Source organism: Engystomops pustulosus, chromosome 4, assembly GCF_040894005.1.
Source record: "Engystomops pustulosus chromosome 4, aEngPut4.maternal, whole genome shotgun sequence".
Classification (NCBI taxonomy): Eukaryota; Metazoa; Chordata; class Amphibia; order Anura; family Leptodactylidae; genus Engystomops; species Engystomops pustulosus.
Window position 1 is genome coordinate 87,332,270 of NC_092414.1, and position 18,593 is coordinate 87,350,862.

Below are 18,593 nucleotides of genomic sequence, written 5' to 3' on the forward strand. Positions count from 1 at the left end.
ACCTATATACAACCCGTTTAATTTCAATGCAAAAATAACCTGGTCCTTTACTGGAGACTTTTTTTATGAACATAGGTAAAAGTTCCCCTGGCAATACTTTTCCTCTTTCCAAAATAAAATGTTGATGGAACTAATGCAAACTGGTGACAACTTGTGTGTTTAAACCATTGAACTGAATGTGTGTTTTTACTGATCTGAAAGTACAATGCAGAGGCTTTCCCATACATTGACAGTATTTGATCAGGTTTTGTTCAGGCTTTCAGATGCAGTTTTGAAGTCAAAACTAATGGTCAGTCTCAAATGGTTGGGAGAAGTTAGGATGAGTTTACACATGCAGATTATTTTAAGCAGGAAAGTATTATCTGTTATTTATGCGTTCTTTCACTTTATGATCCACATACGGTTTGGTGCATTCAGTCAACTTGGGAAACAACTTTAATTCTATGTTTAAAAGTAAAGTTAAATACTCAAGGTGTTTCCTTTAATATTTCTGTCTTATAAAATGAATGTTTTCTGTAAACATATTAGTACTAAGTTAGAAAGTTCTGTAGAAACATGTAGTAACTTCTATTTGCTTCTACAGGCTTTCTGGTGGATATGTCATCTAACATATATTTACATGCAAACACTTGCACAATGTGGTTTCTTTTATTTGTGTTGTTTATATAATGAAAGTTTTGTGAACTTGTTGGAAACCTCATTACTTCATAATTGTTGTAACTTATCAAATACTTTGGACCATTTTCCTTATTTCTTTTGTTTAGTCTTTGGTTTACAGTGAGTTTATATCTGATTGAGACAATGACCAAAATGTGATGTTTGTTTTAACATAAAGATATAATCTGTATGGTACTTTAAAGGGAACCTGTCACCACATTTTTCACAAATATAGTTGGTGAAAGCTTTCCAAAGACCCCTAGTAAGTAGATGACAACCTTCTTTTAGCCTAAAATTATTTCCATCATATCCCCATAAAATCAACTTTTTTTTCTCTGACCTGGCATACTTCTTGACCCAGTCCAGTGGCTTTTCCTCCCCTCTAATGTCTCTTTTCACCATTCGGCTATTCATGTCATGTGACCAGGGGGATGTAATCTAAGGTCTTTTACCTCTAACATTTTCAAAAACTACCTTATTTATGTATCTGATCACATGAAATCACTGCATGCCTCCATGGAAGCATGTGAAGAACTAGAAGTGTGTCAAGGCATGATGTGATTTCATGTGACCAGATTTTGCAAATGTTAGGGGGTAAAGGACCTTAGATGACATCACCCCGGTCACATGGCTTGAAGTGCTGAATGATGTAACAGAGCTCTCTCTAAACATTCGAGCAAGGGACTGTGTAAAACATTAGACACTGCTGTATATGTCTCTAGTTGAATATTGACAGACAGTCCCTAAATAATGGTAGCAGTGAGACCTGTCAATCAGGTCTAAGCAGGCAGTACAATGAACACTGCATATGCAGGACCCCATTAATATCATTGGACACACATCAGGTGCATATAGAAATGAACCATTTTGGTATAAGGACAATGCATTTTAATCATAGTTTTTTATTGAGTATTTATTTTGGATGGGTTCATTTCAATCTTAGGTTCTCTTTAATGTTGATCTGTTGTCTGAGAATGATTGGGATTTTGCTGCAATATAATGCTAATTTGCATATCGGATAAAAAACACCTGTAAATAAGGTACAGGGCGCCACTGGCAGCTATTTTTAGGCGATCTAGGTAGGACTTGTAACCCTTTAGCAGCAGACATTGGTATGCAGGGGGGTCAAAATCTGTTGACATGTCGTCTTTACGAGGTACCAAGAGCTGAGGATGTTAAATTTTCCTCTAATTAATAATATTAGGTTTTTCAAGAATGTAAAAATGGTGGTCAGTACATTTACTTTCGTTCTAGTTCAAGTGTGTTTGCTGAGTTTGTACTTCAGAGTACTTTCAGAGTTTATTTTTGTGCACTTCATTCAGCTTTTAGAACTTCCGATTAGATTTCAGGTTACTACAAAACAAAATGACTTGGGCTCTGCAAACATCACTTCTACTAAACACAGATAGTGAGAATCTTTATACACACACTGTATAAAGGTAGATTTATCATGTGCCAGCACTCCTGTGCCGGCATATGATAGCAGCCCGTCCAGACAACCGCTCCCCCCACGTTCGGCCAGATATATTAAGAGGCCCTCTACGCCAGCTGCCCCGCCCCTCTACATCCCCTCAATGGCGTTGAGGCAGCGTAGTCATCTGCGCAAGATTTTGTGATTCTTCCACTGCTTCTATGACAGAGAACTGGCATAGAAGCAGTGATGCGTCTTCCCCTAAAGATCACAATTGGAGAACAATGTGTGATCACTTGATTTTTTTTTTTACAAAACATCCATCACATTTTGATCAATGGATATTACATTATTCATAAGGGGTTCACCATGCCACTTTAACAGTGTGTTACAAAATTACTAGAGTAAAGCAATGTAATACCGTTATTTTGCAAAATATATGATGATCATAATCGGAGAACAGCAACACAGAGAAAGATTTAGACAAAATTTTCTGAAGGTTACAACACCAGTCAGTCTGAAGTGTACAGGTCTTTGCTTTGAATGACTTCAGCACGTTTGAAGAAATGAATGTATCGCTGTTTCGGTTGTAAACATTGTTGTAGTTGCTTTTGTGTTTTAAGACTTCCATAATGCAATTTTATGGTTACAAAAGCTACAACACCGGACCTTACTGTTTATTTGTCTTTTATTACATTGCAGAGCAAAGAAATTGCGTTCCAGCTTCATGAAGATCTAATGAAAGTTCTTAATGAACTGTACACGGTAAGCACATTTACTAGGATGCTATTATTTCTGTCGCCTCCTTATCCCTTACTTGTAAGTGATCTTACTTATGGGATTAAACAGCTCGGAGCCTAATGGTAATTAATGTTCTCATCCCCAAAAATATACTTATTACACAATATTACCTGATTTGTGACGGCATGGTAAGCTTATACATGTAATATGTAAAACTTACAGTTGCAGTTTAGATTTTATTCTTATTGAAATTTTGCTATATTTAGATTGCTTAATACTTTATCAGTGTAAGGCTTCATGTACAGGAACATTGCTTGTGGTCCGTCTGGCATCAGTAGGTGAGCGCTGAAATCTATAGGAAGTGTCTGCCCCTGCCGCAAAGATTGTTGGGGATAGGACCTGCTCCATATTTTGCATCACAGGCAGTCATTCTGATGCAAGGTGTATAGACTGTGTCCAATAGAAGTCAATCGGCCATGAGTTATCCACTGTTTGTGCAGCTAGCTCACAGCCAGTGCATGCAAACTTTGTGTTGGTCCATTTGCTATCTGTTTTTTCAACAGCGCCGTGTATGGGGCAACTGTTTGAGCCCTAGGACTTTTTCACATGGCAGTACTTTTGTCAGTATTTGGCATTACTATTTGAAAACCAGGAGCGGTTCCAAATCACAGAAAGGGTACAGATATTTCCCTTATAATTTTCCTCTGTAGCTTCCACACCAGTATTTTGTTGTATTATAGGGACCTTCTTGACCATGACTATAGTTTGTCCTGCTAATATTTTTTTTATCATAATAATATCAAATAAATTATCTCACATGGAATTGACTTTGAATGGGCTAAGTATTAGAAATAGGGTTTTGTTTTACTTTACTTTGTGTAGTGACCACTTGTATATAAAGCCATGTGTGTATTTTTTCCATTATCAAGCCATGCTAATATTCTTAATCCATGTATTTGTGCAGCTATTTCTGACAGGGCTCCAGCTGCTGCCTCTGCATTTGTAAATCACATTCCTTTCCAATCTCGCTGTTGCCCGCAGACTGTCTGTCATATGAAAGAAAGAGGCATTTGGTTGCAGTCCAGAATAGTCATTTCCACTTTTGTTTTTTGCAGAGAACTCATCGATGTGAATTCCCATCATATCTATATAAGACTGCTATCATTCAGCAGTAATATTATATCATGATCCGATGTATGTGACAGATAGCTGTCACAATAAGAATAATGAGCTTATAAATAGTAATGCAGCACGTAGGTGACGTGGGAGTCCTCAGCATTAGTCACTGGGATTTCTCAATGTCCCCATCTCATGGCTACAAGAATCTCCAGCTGATATCCATTATGGCTGTTTTTTTTTTGTGGCTGTTCTTGAGATTTCTTGGAGAAGATCTACTGCTTTTAGTCCTGCATGCAATCTCTCTTTATGGTATTTGTAGTAAGAATAGTTATGTAGTAATTAATATTGTCTGTAGTTAATGTCTATGCTGATTTTGGTGTAATATAAGCTATGAAGTGCGCACAGATGAGATATTACCATGTTTATGCACAAAGATGGGTTTCTCCATGAATGCACTAAAGGGAGTATTGCACTCCCGCTCCATTGTCTTTAAATGCTGCTCTATGGTTCCAGGTTTGTATAGGTTTCACCTACATAGGATTTTTCTGATGTCGTGTAGTGTTCTGTTACTAATTCACCTGAATGGAACTTTCAGAAATTCATGTTTTTTTCCATAATCAATATAACCTGACGTTAATTAAAATCTCGCTAATTAAAAGTAAATGCCCAAAGAGAGCTTGAATTTTAGAAATTGATTTGATTAAAAACCTGCTCTGTACTTATAAGATAGTAAAATGTTCTAAGCAGAGGGGTTTGTCTGCAGTTCTAGAATACTGCCACTATAGACTGTATGGAGCCAGCACTTTACAGTGTATAGAAACTGTGATCAGTGAGGGTCCTGGCTTTTGGAACCCAGTGCTGACCAGTTCTCTGAAGGTCAATGATATCAGAATCTGATCAGAGCCCCTTTCAAGATGCTTTGTGTTCAGTCAAGAATCTATATATATATATATATGATTGAAGGTGTATGGTTTCTGTTTTAGACTTAATCACCTCTCACTAGTCAGCTGCCCCTATGTCCGTGCAGAGGTTGATGTTTCTCCAGAGGCTGAATATTTCCTATGTTGCTCTTTCATTTTTATAGAAGTCTCAGGGCAGGGTTAGATCTATGTGGAAATTGGGTTACTTCTTACAAGTGACTTGATGTCCTAATATCTGATGGATTCTGTGCACATCCAACAGCTGTGTGCAAAGTAATGATCATAGTATCATCATTCATCATGTAGACAGCAATCCAGTACCTCTACATTATTAGTTGATACAGTCTTCACACTGCAGAATTTCCTCAGAGGATCTGCAGTTGGTTGTTCTACTACTCTAACATGATCTCTCATATTAGCAATTTTGGGGATATATATCTGTATGAATGTCAACCGTCGCCTATAATTTACTTACCAATTTGTGATGTTATTTATTCCTTAAGGTTGACCTTCTTGTACTTGTTTTTTTTTTACGTATAGATTAAAGTGTTTAGTAATTGGATTCAACCTCAGAAACTAATAATGTATTGGCAGTGAAATTTAAATTATAGGCTTCCTCTGTAAGATTTTTTTTCTTATCCCCTAATCCCAGGATAGGGGATAGCTTGCTGATCAGTGGGGATCCCAGTGGAACCCAATGGATCAAGAAAAAGGGCGTCCATATATCCCCAAATTAATTTTGGGACTGTTCTACCTTAAAGAACATATATCACCAGGATGAAGGATTGTAAACCAAGCACACTGACATACTGATGTGTGCCCCCTCTGGTAGGATCTGCTCTTCTTTTAACTTCTAATACCCTGGTTTTTACAGAAAGGCTTTTAAAATTAGGTAAATGTGCCTGAGGCACTCAAGGCCATAAGAAACTAATAAAAGAGCAGATCCTGCCCGCACACATGGTGGTAGATGTCCTTTAAATACTATATGAATCTGTGGCTTTGATACTTGTGTAGCAGAATCTCATCTCGCTAAATATCTTCATCCAGTATGCAAAGACCCCACAACTACTAAGTGAATGGAGACTTTGCAATCAGTGGTGTGAACCGCATGCGGTAGATTGGGATTGCATTTAGCATTATGCAGTTTGAGCCGCATGACATACAGCTGAGGTTGTCGTTTAGTGCTGGCATCTTAGGAATGCTTATGACGTTTCTTTACAGTGATTCTATATCATGGTTGTTCTGTGCAGTTTGTATTTTATTTTCCGGCACAGACTCTTGTCACCATATTTGACCCTCTGTTCACTTTACACTTGTTCTTTGTACTTAATGTTTTGTGATCACTTTCTTTTTTTAGCTGCGCAGTTTAAATTTTAATTTACATTTAAAAAAAAATGTGGTGGCAATGAGACTCTTTTTGCACTATATTATGACTTTTGTTAGAGTTTTACTTTTGTGATTATCGGACCATTCCCTGCCAGTCTCCATTGAGGTTAACAGTGAATCCTGGAAATATTGATTTCTGATGAAAATCTCATATAAATAGCTAGATTTACATTCTGCTGGAGCAATGGCTTTTTTTAAATCAGGTAATTTTTATTAACCACTTAACCAATTTTCCATTTTTGTAACACAGATTCAGTACAAACATTACATTGCAAAAACATCAGTGTGTTTTCTATATTTCTGTACACTGTTGAAAACTAATAAAAATAAAATTGAAAGAAACGTACAAAAAAAAAAATGCAAAACAAAATAGAATACAGAATTCCGGCACATCTAGTTTACTTAATATACTACAGTATATAGCTTTTTTTCTCTACATTTCCTTGGCATTTGAAAGGCCTGTATTTGTAATGGGCTGTTTTTTTTATATGCTTGACTTATGCCCAAATAACTAGGTTTTTAACAGTTAGAATGCAAAATTTAAACCACTTGTATATTGGTAAATGCTCTTTCATCCGCTTACTAATTGGTCTCTACTCAGTTGAGCTGGGCCACATAGTATTGTAAATGTTTGTTTGCCTTTTGTTTTGTTTTTCCTCCCAAATAGCGCTGTTTGTTAATAACTTTGAAAATTGAATAAAATTCAACTCTTTCTTCCATAATTTTTGCTGACCAGGACAATACAAATAGAAAAAAAAATAGCAAAAAAATATTTATGGGGTTAATAAAATGAAACTGTAACATTTCACCCACAGGTTATGAAGACTTACCACATGTACCATGCTGAGAGCATCAATGCAGAATGTAAGCTAAAAGAAGCTGAAAAGCAAGAGGAGAAACAAATCGGAAGGTCTGTAGACCCAGTGTTTCATCTACGGCTAGAAGATAAGCACCAAAGACGGAGCTCTGTGAAAAAAATTGAGAAAATGAAAGAGAAGGTAAGAGTGGCGCTATTGTAGGCGATGACCTGGAAGGCTCTGTTCACACTGTGCCTCTAGTTAGTGGACTGTGCAGATTGGGTAATTGGGACACTACAAGACATATTTAGTGTGTATATTGGAAGAATTATCCCGCTCATTTATCCATTGTACAGTTGGATCCTTTTTTCCTTTTTGCTTCTATTCCTTAGAAGAACCTTTTGTTGCCCAGAGCTAAAACTTATGATTTCCTGTTAATTGCCAAGGAAATTGTGAGCAATCGCCATGAGCGCTTAAGCTTGTGTAATAGCAGCCTTAATGATCTGAACAGTGTTTGTGTATTAGTGATTCCTTTTATGAGCTGTAATAAGATAAAGCTGAAGCTGTATACAGTGTCTTAATAACCGCTATTTCTGTCTCTAGCGCCAAGCCAAATACTCTGAAAACAAACTAAAATCCATAAAGGCACGGAATGAATATTTATTAACACTGGAGGCAACAAATGCTTCTGTATTCAAGTATTACATCCACGACCTTTCTGATTTAATTGATGTAAGTAACAGTTTTATTTATTCCCTCTAAATGTGAGCAAGTTCATTCTTGTAGCATTCATATGAGTGACTAGTGTAGTTGGAATTCCTTGTCACATGGATGAGAGTAATGTGAAGGATAATACAGCAATGGACTTCTACACAGCTTAGATCTTTTTAATGCCTAAAGCTGTGAATTTTACATATTTTTTTTAAAGACTGTGGGGGAGATGTGTTATTGTGTCAGTCTTTAGACCAGTGCAGAGTAGAACTAGACAGTTCTCTGCTGCACCAGATTAATCACAGTATCTGATGCTGGATGATTCATCTGGTGCAGTATAAGACTGGAGAGTCCTACTTTGCACCTCCTATTAGTTGGTCTAGTTTGCTGCGTCACAATATTGAATTTTTTGGTGTGGCTATGCCTCCTTTTACCGAGGACACAACGCTTTTTTGTGGAAATTTGACAACATGGTTTAATTTTCTTCTTCTTGCTGCAGTTTTGCATAGCAGCACATGTCCATGTGGTGTTTACAGGTCAAACATTGGAGATCAAAATGGCTGTTGTGTTATGTGCCTTTGTCTACTCTCTATTCTACCCAAACGTGTTAAGTTTAAAGGATAGAGTCTTCCTCAAGCAATAATAGCCACATGATAAGCCATCACTGTTTTGAAGAATGGGGCAGGGACCCCATGAGGCTAGCTGATGTGAGTGGAGAGGTGATATGCTTAGCTTTCTCAATATACATCTATGAGAATTTTGAACAGCCTAGATTGTTTGCTTTCCTGTTTTCTGAGCTCTCATAGAATTGAATCGGGAAATGCGAGTATGCTAAAAATCAGACTAACTCCTGTAATAGACGCATGTTTTTTTTTTAATTATTATGATTTTACCACAGATAGGGATATACACTGTGCTCAACCCAGCTCTAACTCATCTCTTTAACCTTTTACTATCCACTGGTATTATTCCATCTTCCTTTAAACATGCAATTGTCACACCCATCCTAATGTTGTCTTCTCTGGACCCATCTGGTCAGCTGATACAAAATTATTAGTTCATGCCCTCATCGTCTCCCGCTTGGACTACTGCAACATTCTTCTCTGTGGTCTCTCGGCTAAATCCTAACTCTCCTACAATATATCATTAACTCTGCTGCCCGGTTAATCCATCTGTCTCCTTGCTTCTCTCCTGCCTCTCCTCTCTGCCAGTCTTCCCACCATTGTACAACATATTCAGTTTAAAATATTAAGAATGACCTGCAAAGTCGTCCACAACATGTCCCCTCCATATATATCTGAATTCATCAGCCAATACCATCCTACACGTTGTGGTCGTCCCTCACAGGACCTAAAGATTCTCTCTATTGCCATCTGCTCTTCTCACAACCGTCTCCAGGACTTCTACAAAATGTGTAAGGCTGTCCCCAACTTTCCCGACCTTCAAACGTGTTGGGTGTTGCTTACAACACACATTAACTTCTCTGCTCCCTCACCTCATGTCTCCATCTATCCTCACGGGCAGGGTCCTCCGCCCAATTGTTCCAGATCTCTGTAGTATTTGTATTTGCATTTGTCTTTATGTAATGTACTGTATGTGAATCCCTTATTGATTATACATCACTATGGATTTAAAAGGGCTATCCACTTTCGGCAGATAACTGATATTGTTTGAGTAAGTAAAAGTTATTTGATTTTCTAATATACTTTCTATATCAATTTCTCACGGTTTTCTAGATCTTTGCTTATATCTCTGCCCATGGTCATGTGATGGACACGCAGGTACGCGCCTCATTCGTGTCATAGCCAAATCAGTTCCCTACGCTGTACTGAGGAGACCCAATCAGGTCGAAACAGTGCTGTCTACAGTTGGGAGTCTATTCCTTATGGAATAGATATACTGGTTTGGCTTAATCCCACATCATATTTTTAGACTTCTTGTAGGTCATACTTGATGTTAAGGGGGCTGCCTTTCAAGGTAGCAAAAGGAGTTATTGTTTTCCATTTAACACCTTGGAAAACTTATTTGCATTCTTCCCAGAATTCCCTAGTGGAGCATCTATGGCTTTAAGTCTCCACACGCCTTTAAGGTGGCCTTAATTGGCATTGTCTCCTTAAGGAGAACACCTACTGTCTGACCTCATTCGTGTCACAGAGAGTAATCGAGCTATGTGATATCACGATACATGCACGTGTGTGACCATGGACAGATTTCTATCCACTGCAAGTAAACATAGAAGCTTTCTATAGAAGGACAACAAGCAGAGATTTAGAAAACCATGAGGAATTTATACAGAAAGTATATCGGAAAATTTCATAACTTTTACTTACACAAACCATATCAATTATTTGCTCAAAGTGGACAACCCTTAAATGGTTCTCTATAATTAAATGATAATATTTCTCGTGACTGAGATCAAACACGTTTGATCATACTTTTTTATGATGTCAAAAAAATTGTAGGTTCAATTCATCTATAACTTTTACTACTAGAGCAACATTTTCCATTTCTATCCTATATATTTTACCAGGTTAACATCGACAGGTTGAATTACTTGGACATCTTTACCATAATTTTTGGATCATGCCAGCGATTAAAGAGTAACAGTCATTTTAAAAAAATTAATTGTGTGATATAACTTTTCAGAGGAAAAGCCCTCTTATTAGCCCCCTCCTGCCTGCTAAACTGCTTAGTTCAGATTTTACTTAGTATGTCTATGAAGGAGATAGGAGTAAAGTAAGAGAGACCTATCCATAAGGAAATGCTGCTTCAGAAAACAGTAAGTGTTTAAAATGTATCTAGCTGTTTTGGAGCAATATCCCAGTAGGTTTCAGTTTTACTAAGCAGTATAGATGGGAAGATAGATACACAACTAGGATCAGGAGGATCAGTGCTAATAAGAAGATATACTATAACATTTCTTAACCTGTATTACTCATTTTATAACCTATTTGAACATACACGTTTAATTTTGAATAATTATTTTTACTTTTATTTTAAAATGAATAGCTATTATAAATTGTATTTAAAATTGAAAAAATAAACGTGTGGGGGTATTTTACCAGCTATTCTTTACTCTTTTATTATGTGTTACATGTGGTAAACCACTTCTTTCACTACATTCTCTCACCACAACAACTGTTTGTTAATATATTTGGTAATATATGATGAAATTCGCCATTGTGCAAAAATTATGGTTAGATGTCCACCCACAAAACCTCACCGTATATATAATTGAATTTCAGGTAGCCTAAGTGTCTGAAAGAAGTTCAGCAGATTTCCAATCTGCTTAGTGTTTCAATTCATCATTTTAAGGCTACATGCACACAAATGTTTTTGTCATTTGCAATAATTTTTATTTTTTTTTTGCAGATGGCACTCAGATACATTAATTTTAATGTTATTCACTGAAAGTTACTGGTGAATACATACATACAAAATACCTTAGGCAGTACATCAGATCATAATACTTCAAAATTGAGAAATTTTAATTTGTAGGTGTGATACCCATTTCTTATGTAATGTTATACAGTTCCTGTATACCTGTGCATTCTGCTTTTTCTCCAAGAACAACAATTGTCCCTCAGAATATGTTGTTATTTTTGGAAAATGTAGACTTCTGAATGTGCTGACGACTCCTGAGCCAATTTGGCAGAGTTAAATGAAATGTTTCTAACAGCTGGTATTCCTGAGAAGGAGAAATAACACTGTGCCATGTGTGAAATGAAAATTGAGACTCGGTGCCAAGTCTTGTCGCCCTGCCTCCCTGGTGTAAAACATTTTTTCTCCCAATAAATAGTTTTCATAGTATAATGCTTTGGCTGTGACTCTCCACATGTTGTAGATTTCACAGTTTGAATTACTTTGCTGTAATGTATTATTCCTGTGTGTGTAATGGATATAATACAAGGAAGAGGTTTCCTAGCTCAACCCATCGGCAGAATTATAGGTTTAATAAGTCAGTATTGCATTACGCCGTATAAATATCAAGGTTTTGTGTTTTTGTCTATTGTCTGTAGTGTTGTGATCTAGGCTACCATGCAAGCTTAAACCGGGCTATGAGAACGTATCTCTCCGCTGAATACAACCTGGAAACTTCCCGACATGAGGGCCTGGACATCATAGAGAATGCAGTTGATAATTTGGAGCCCAGAAATGACAAGCAAAGATTTATGGAAATGTACCCAACTGCCTTCTGTCCACCAATGAAATTTGAGTATCAGCCTCACCTGGGAGATGAGGTAAGAAAAGAGGGACATTTACATTGAAATGTAAAATTTTAAATAAGAAATTAATAATAAAAAAACAACAGCAACAACCAGTTACAAGTAATTACAGTGACTACATATATGGTATCATGGGATCCGGTGTGGAATCTCCTATAAAGTTGCAACTGGTTAAAAATAGCTGCCGAGAGCAAGAAAGTAAGTGCATAAGGTAAAATATTTAGCAGGTGTATAATGGATGAAATGAAGCTACAACTGTGACGCCTCCTTATTCTTTGTTTTGGTAATAACTCAGCAGTCCCCCCTTCTCTGTGAGCTTACTTTCTCCTTTCTCTTGGAAATAAAGGTTTGCCAAGTTAGTGCCCAGCAGCCATTACAAGGTGAACTTATACTGCGGTATCAGCAACTTCAGTCTCGACTGGCTACACTGAAAATAGAAAATGAAGAGGTAATGAAAATGGTTATGGCTTCATGTTACGTTTCATTCTATTCTATTTTTAAAAAATATATATATACATTTTTGGTAACAAAGCTCTCATGACTAGAGCTAGAAGCTACAATATAGTAGTGAACTCCATTACTATATGACTTCTCTTAATAGTTGGAGCTGTAGGAGGAACTCTAATACCTTCTTTTTATACAAAAATGTATCAGCTTTTTATCTGATCTGATTGCGAAATTTGGTAATCGGTATCCATCAAAGAATTGCTTCGTGGTAAACCTTATGTAAGGTTCAGAACGATGCCAAGAGTAAATATAAGCTTTTACTAAATATATTATCTGAAAAATATATATGAATTTTCTTCTCCTGTTCTATTACATGATGCCCACAGATAACATTGCATGACAAGTTTCTTTTGACAACACTGACTGCAGTATTTTTTGATTTGCTAAAATATATCGGCCTATTTTTTTTTTTAAAACACCTTGGAAGTGTGCAGGGTGCGCCAAGTTCATGAATTGTGGCCCATGTTCTTTTTCTGCACTGCCCCGACAGAGTTCACCCACTTTTTTGGTGCACCATTAACATAGAGCATGCAACATAATTCTTCTGTACACCATATGATAAATGTGACACAAGGTCCGACTGTGCACCGGAATGCCCCTTTTAGTGCAGAATATTGTGTTGCAACGGGAACACAAATGTGTTGTGGAAATTTACACATGTGCAGGTAGTTTGCACTGAAAAGAACGTTCAAAGTCGGACAGAAAACTGGCACTGGCTCTAATAAATGTGGGAAATTGCATTTTTAGAGTTCCATCTGGGAAAAGAATGTGCACCGTGAGAACAATTATTAAATCAGATAAAAATCAGATGGCTAGTTCATAGAGATGTGCTCACATTTACCCTAATTAAAAGTGTTGTCCAGGATATTTATTTAAAAAATTGACCAAATGGGGGAAGAAATACACCACAAACCCCCCAGTACATTTATTATGTCATTTACATCTGTCATGTCACCATTACAGCCAATCACTGGCTGCAGCCGTGACATTCGCACATATTGCATGTGGCTGCTGTGGTCACATGAATGATGTACACAATGCCATTTTTGCAAGACCAGCATTGACTACTACAACAACATTTTCTATTTCTGCCCTTATTATTACTTCTCTTTCCTGGCTACATAGAAAGCAGTAACATTTCTTTTTGTAGGTAAAGAAAACTACAGAAGCCACCCTCCAGACCATCCAAGATATGGTCACAATAGAAGACTATGATGTTTCAGAATGCTTTCAGCACAGTCGCTCCACCGAGTCAGTAAAATCTACGGTATCGGAAACATACTTGAGTAAACCAAGTATAGCAAAACGAAGGGCAAACCAACAAGAGACCGAACAGTTCTATTTTATGGTATATCTTTATATTTATTTGCTTTTTTACAATGATATAATATTTGCATTTACAATGTAAATGATAAAAACAAATACTATATAAATGTTTTTATGTAGAAATTCAGGGAACACCTAGAAGGAAGCAATCTCATCACCAAATTACAAGCTAAGCATGACTTGCTTCAAAGGACACTAGGAGAAGGCAAAGGTAAGGCAGGTTTTATATACTGTTTTATACCTTCATTTGTTTCAAATAAGTTGTGTGTTTTTGTTATAAGCTTTAGAAATCATTTAAAATAGATGGTTTCCGGAGCTGGATCCATCATGAACTCACACCTAAGCGAGTTATAAAAGTTTATTGTTTAAGTGTTATAAACAGTTTAAAAACGCAACGTTTCCCGCTCGTACCGAGCGCTTCATCAGGTGTATATACATATCTCTCTAGACCCTTTGTCTAATATTGGTGCATGACCCAGGGATTCACTGAATATACAAGAGCGCACAGAGAAAAAACCCTTAAACCCTTTTAGAATTTAATTTGTTCTATTTGAATACATCTTAACTGTGATGAAACGCCAGAGGTGCGTAAAAGGGACTTTAAAATTATGTTTAAAAGAAATCTACCATCAAAATCCGGCATTATAGGCCAAGGGCACTTGCTCATCAATCCGGGCACCGTGATGGTGGTAGTCCTCTTATATTTGTTATTCATGGGATCCCGGCAATTCTTACGCCTGTGCAGTAAGACATGCTCAGATGAAGCGGACATGGACGCCCGTTCTCCACATCCATCTGCCTATGTCTGACCGCACAGGCGCAAGAATTGTCTGCCACAGTCAGCGTGACTGCAGAAATTACGTATGCATTGGTGCATACATGGGCAGATCTGAACATGGGCAGATTTTTTTGATTTGAACTAGACACATGACGGAGTGGTTTCCCAAGGGTGAGGGAAACAAGAGGACAAGAGACTAGGATCTGCAGCCAGTTAAGTAAAGTTTTATCTAACTTTATCTTTTTTTCTGAAATACTCAGTTTTATTAAAAAAACATCCGGTCAGTGTACACACTATTCTCTATAGGGGACTTTGGGGAGCCAGAAAGGGGCTCCTGGTAACCGGTTCCCTTTAAGATTAGCGATGTAAATAAAGTGAATCATATTAAATCTGATCTACAGATCAATGAGCACAGCACAGATTATGGATTTAATCTGTGAAGTACTACCTTTAAACTATCTATTACCATTGGTTATGCATAGAGGGATCATCATTCAATATAGCATTTGGTATCAGAAGAATAACTACTAATAATAATTACTTGAGGTCTCCATATATATTTCTATAAACTGGTTACACTGTTGCAGTACTATACATATTTAATGGTATTCCTCATCAGGGTAAGCAACAGATTACATAATTGCTAAACATGTTTCCTTTTTCTTTTAGGTTATAGAGCAGAATACATGACTACAAGGTATGTCACAGTTTTGTTTGCCTCACAAAACTACAATCTTGCATTCTATGTTAATAGATCACTGGTTTAACAGTGAGACTATAAATGGGTTCATACTTACCATGCGTTTTAGATTGATAAATGGTCATAGGTATACAAAATATAAAGTGTATATACATAATACTTGTTTTCAGTGTTGGACTGGGATACCCTGGGCCCAACAGTAAAATCTGATCTTGGAGCCCACCATCTATAGGTTTATTACATAATATATTAATATAATCATATAAAATCATAGAATAGTTGAGATGCTCTATGCTAAATATATATATTACCGAGAGGGTACCTTGTGCAGCGCCTGGGTGCCCACCTAACTCAGGCGCCCACTGGTGGATCCACCTGTTCACCTGTGGGCCAGTCCGAGCCTGCTTGTTTGTAAATCAGTTTCTTTTTATTCTTGATATTGCAATGAAATAATAATAATGGTGTCAGTAAATGTCTGAATCATTTCCATGCCAATACAAAGCATTAAAGAGGACCTGTCACCCCTGAAAAATACCCTTATATTTATTGAATTTTTATTAAAACGTGTGCATACTTAGTTTTATACGATCCGATCTCTTATCAAATAAGAGGTTGTATCGTCGTACAGGTCCCCTAGCTGCCGGCCGTATTGATGAGAGGGCCGGCCAACACACCCCATTCAAGCCCCTGTCAGTCAGGGACCTGTAAGAATCGCCGGCAGCAGTGCGTGTATTGCGCGATCACTGCCGGCTCTATGCGATGCGGCGCGCTGACAGCAGCTGCCGAACATTCAACCAGCGCTAAGAATAAGCCCCTCTGCAGCCGCTGTCAGGATTGTTTAAAACTAAGTATGTACACACACACATTTTAATAAAAATTCAAGAAATATAAAGGGGCTGGGACAGGATTAGGGGGAACTAATTTGGTGGGGGTATTTTTGGGGGGGATCACCATAGATGGCTTGCAGATTTTTTGCTACATTTTGGTGACATGCTGTTTGTAAACATGGTAGAGGTTTGCAAATAGTACTGTCAGAGGTTTGCAATTTGTAGAGTCAGAATTGTTATTTTATTTTGGTAATCCTAGAATTGATGTGTTACTTTATATTAAGCAATGTCATTTTTACTCATGTTCCCTCTCCCAGGCCTCCAAATGTACCCCCTAAACCCCAGAAACAAAGGAAACCCAGACCCGTTTCTCAATATATTACTAAGTTGTTTAACGGGGATCTGGAGTCCTTCATCCAGGTACTGGCACTTGTAAAGCTGAGGGCTAACCTGCACCTTCTGCTCTCAATGTAATGACCAGGGCCTCCCAGCAGCTAAGGGACGTCATTACATTCTGCATTGTGGTGGGCTGTTTTTTCCCCTCTGATCAAATATCCTTCCTGAGTCTACAGTGAGATGGAAGCGTAACCCCTTCCTCAGTAACTCGTGTATTATTCTTGTCTGCTGTAGACCGTGACATCTATGCAGTGAACTCTGTTACAGTGAAATGTTTAGAGCAGGAAATATTTCCTCAAAAGCCTTCCTGTTATTCAGTTATAGGGAAAAATGGAAGCAGTGACTCTTATTTCATTGAACTTCAAATGTGTAGCCTGTGATAATGGCAAGCGACACCAAATGTACACAAATATACTAATGCATGAGGGGAGTGTGAAGTTTAGAAAACCCATTTATCATGTAAGAAAATGAATTCAGGCAGAAGAATATTTAAAACTCTGGCTCAGACTTTTTGGCTATGGTAGAGGTTACAGAGCACATAACTCACTCTGGAAGACCCCTCCTGTCTTGCATTACAGGGATAAGCCATTTATTTGAATGTTCACTGTATAATATTCTATTTCCGCTGTGGTACTGCAGTGAAACATTACTGCAGGGTTTCCTTAAAAATGATAGCTCGGACTCACAACATTATGACACACTTATTATCAAGGGATGCTTAAAATTATGCAAAGTATGCAAGACTCCGTAGGTGGTAATGGAGTCCCTTGGGCTCATTTGCATAATTTTTAAACAGTTTTTTTCTTAAAAGCAAGGGCATATGAAGCGTAAACAAGGGCAGTTCTTGACTGGGCGGGGAGGGGAGGGGAGTGACACACCAGTATGTCAATGTGCTTGGTTTACAATTTTTCAACCTGGTGGTAGATGTACTTTGAGTTGCTTTGTCATGTCTTTAGAGCAAAATATTAACGGAATGGTTACGATATAAATATAGTCTACAGTCAGTTTGACTTCCAAAATCCTTTGTAATTATTTTTGCTGGTGGATACTTCTTCTGAAAACTTATTTCTATTGCATACCTGCTAGTGGGATTAGACGCACATAAATATTCTCCTGTGTAACACAGGCACTTGGACGTGTGATGTGGATTTGCTCTCCGCGTTGGGCTACATGACACCACATCACTATTCATTATAACAGAGTTCACTATGGTCAAATAACACTTTGCTTCATTGCACTGATGAAGGCTATGACTCCATCTCAACTGTTCTCCAGGACTACAAAATCAGTAAAACTTCTAAATTCCACCTTAGTTCTTCACTAGATTTATTCTTTACTTTATTTTCTGTCCTGTATTTCTAATATTGCTTCTAGTCGGGGAAGAAGGAATTCGCACACAAGACATCAGGTATAGTGCTAATGGTGATGGTAATTCTCCTCTCATCTCGTGCACTTTGCTTTGCCTTTGAACAAGGGAATGCTTACACCACTATAACAATCTAAACCCTTTTTTTACACATTTTATATAAAGGTTTACATAAAGGCGTCAATGAGCCTAAACCTGTTTTCTGTTTTGTGACCTTCACTACTTTATCAAATTCATAATACACATTGATGGAACCAAAAATCCACTAAATCTTAGGAAAGTTTATTTCCTGGTACTGTGTATACTGTTTGTTAAGAAAATGAACTTGGTGGTGTTGAACTAGGATACATCAATCATAGCCATTTGCTGGCAGCAAATAGAATTTTAGACCTAGAACTTTGCATTAACCCAGTGATAGTAATTATTTAACTGTTGTGTGCAGGCATTCCCTTGTCAATGATCTTTATAACCTGCAATATGTAAGTCATGTCTAACCCAAGTGTTCTGTGTTCTTACATTTATGTTGTATTACATTTCAATGAACTTTGTGAAACCCCATTTTCTTCTATGCTTGTATTCATATGTAACAAACTAACACGTCAAGCATAGGTTCAACATTTTATAGTTACAATTGGAAGCTGACAAAAACTAAAGATTCTGTTCTTTTGGTCTATACTCTGTGGCTGCATTGGCTCAGTGGCCTTCATGTAATGTAATGCTAGGTA

General features: G+C 37.4%; 1 protein-coding gene across 6 annotated transcripts in view; it reads left to right on the plus strand.

The window, feature by feature from the left end:
- Positions 1-18,593, plus strand: part of SRGAP1 (SLIT-ROBO Rho GTPase activating protein 1) — a 94,762-nt gene that overhangs the window by 56,343 nt on the left and 19,826 nt on the right. For 3 of the 6 annotated variants that reach the window (XM_072146609.1, XM_072146610.1, XM_072146611.1), the window contains exons 4-12: positions 2,771-2,833; positions 7,050-7,232; positions 7,635-7,763; positions 11,762-11,983; positions 12,315-12,416; positions 13,626-13,823; positions 13,922-14,012; positions 15,249-15,276; positions 16,424-16,526. In XM_072146609.1, the coding sequence (XP_072002710.1) occupies positions 2,771-2,833; positions 7,050-7,232; positions 7,635-7,763; positions 11,762-11,983; positions 12,315-12,416; positions 13,626-13,823; positions 13,922-14,012; positions 15,249-15,276; positions 16,424-16,526 (1,119 nt within the window). Of the gene's footprint in view, positions 1-2,770; positions 2,834-7,049; positions 7,233-7,634; positions 7,764-11,761; positions 11,984-12,314; positions 12,417-13,625; positions 13,824-13,921; positions 14,013-15,248; positions 15,277-16,423; positions 16,527-17,876; positions 17,911-18,593 lie in introns of all 6 variants that reach the window. The other 3 variants (XM_072146612.1, XM_072146613.1, XR_011854894.1) reach the window with 2 other exon arrangements.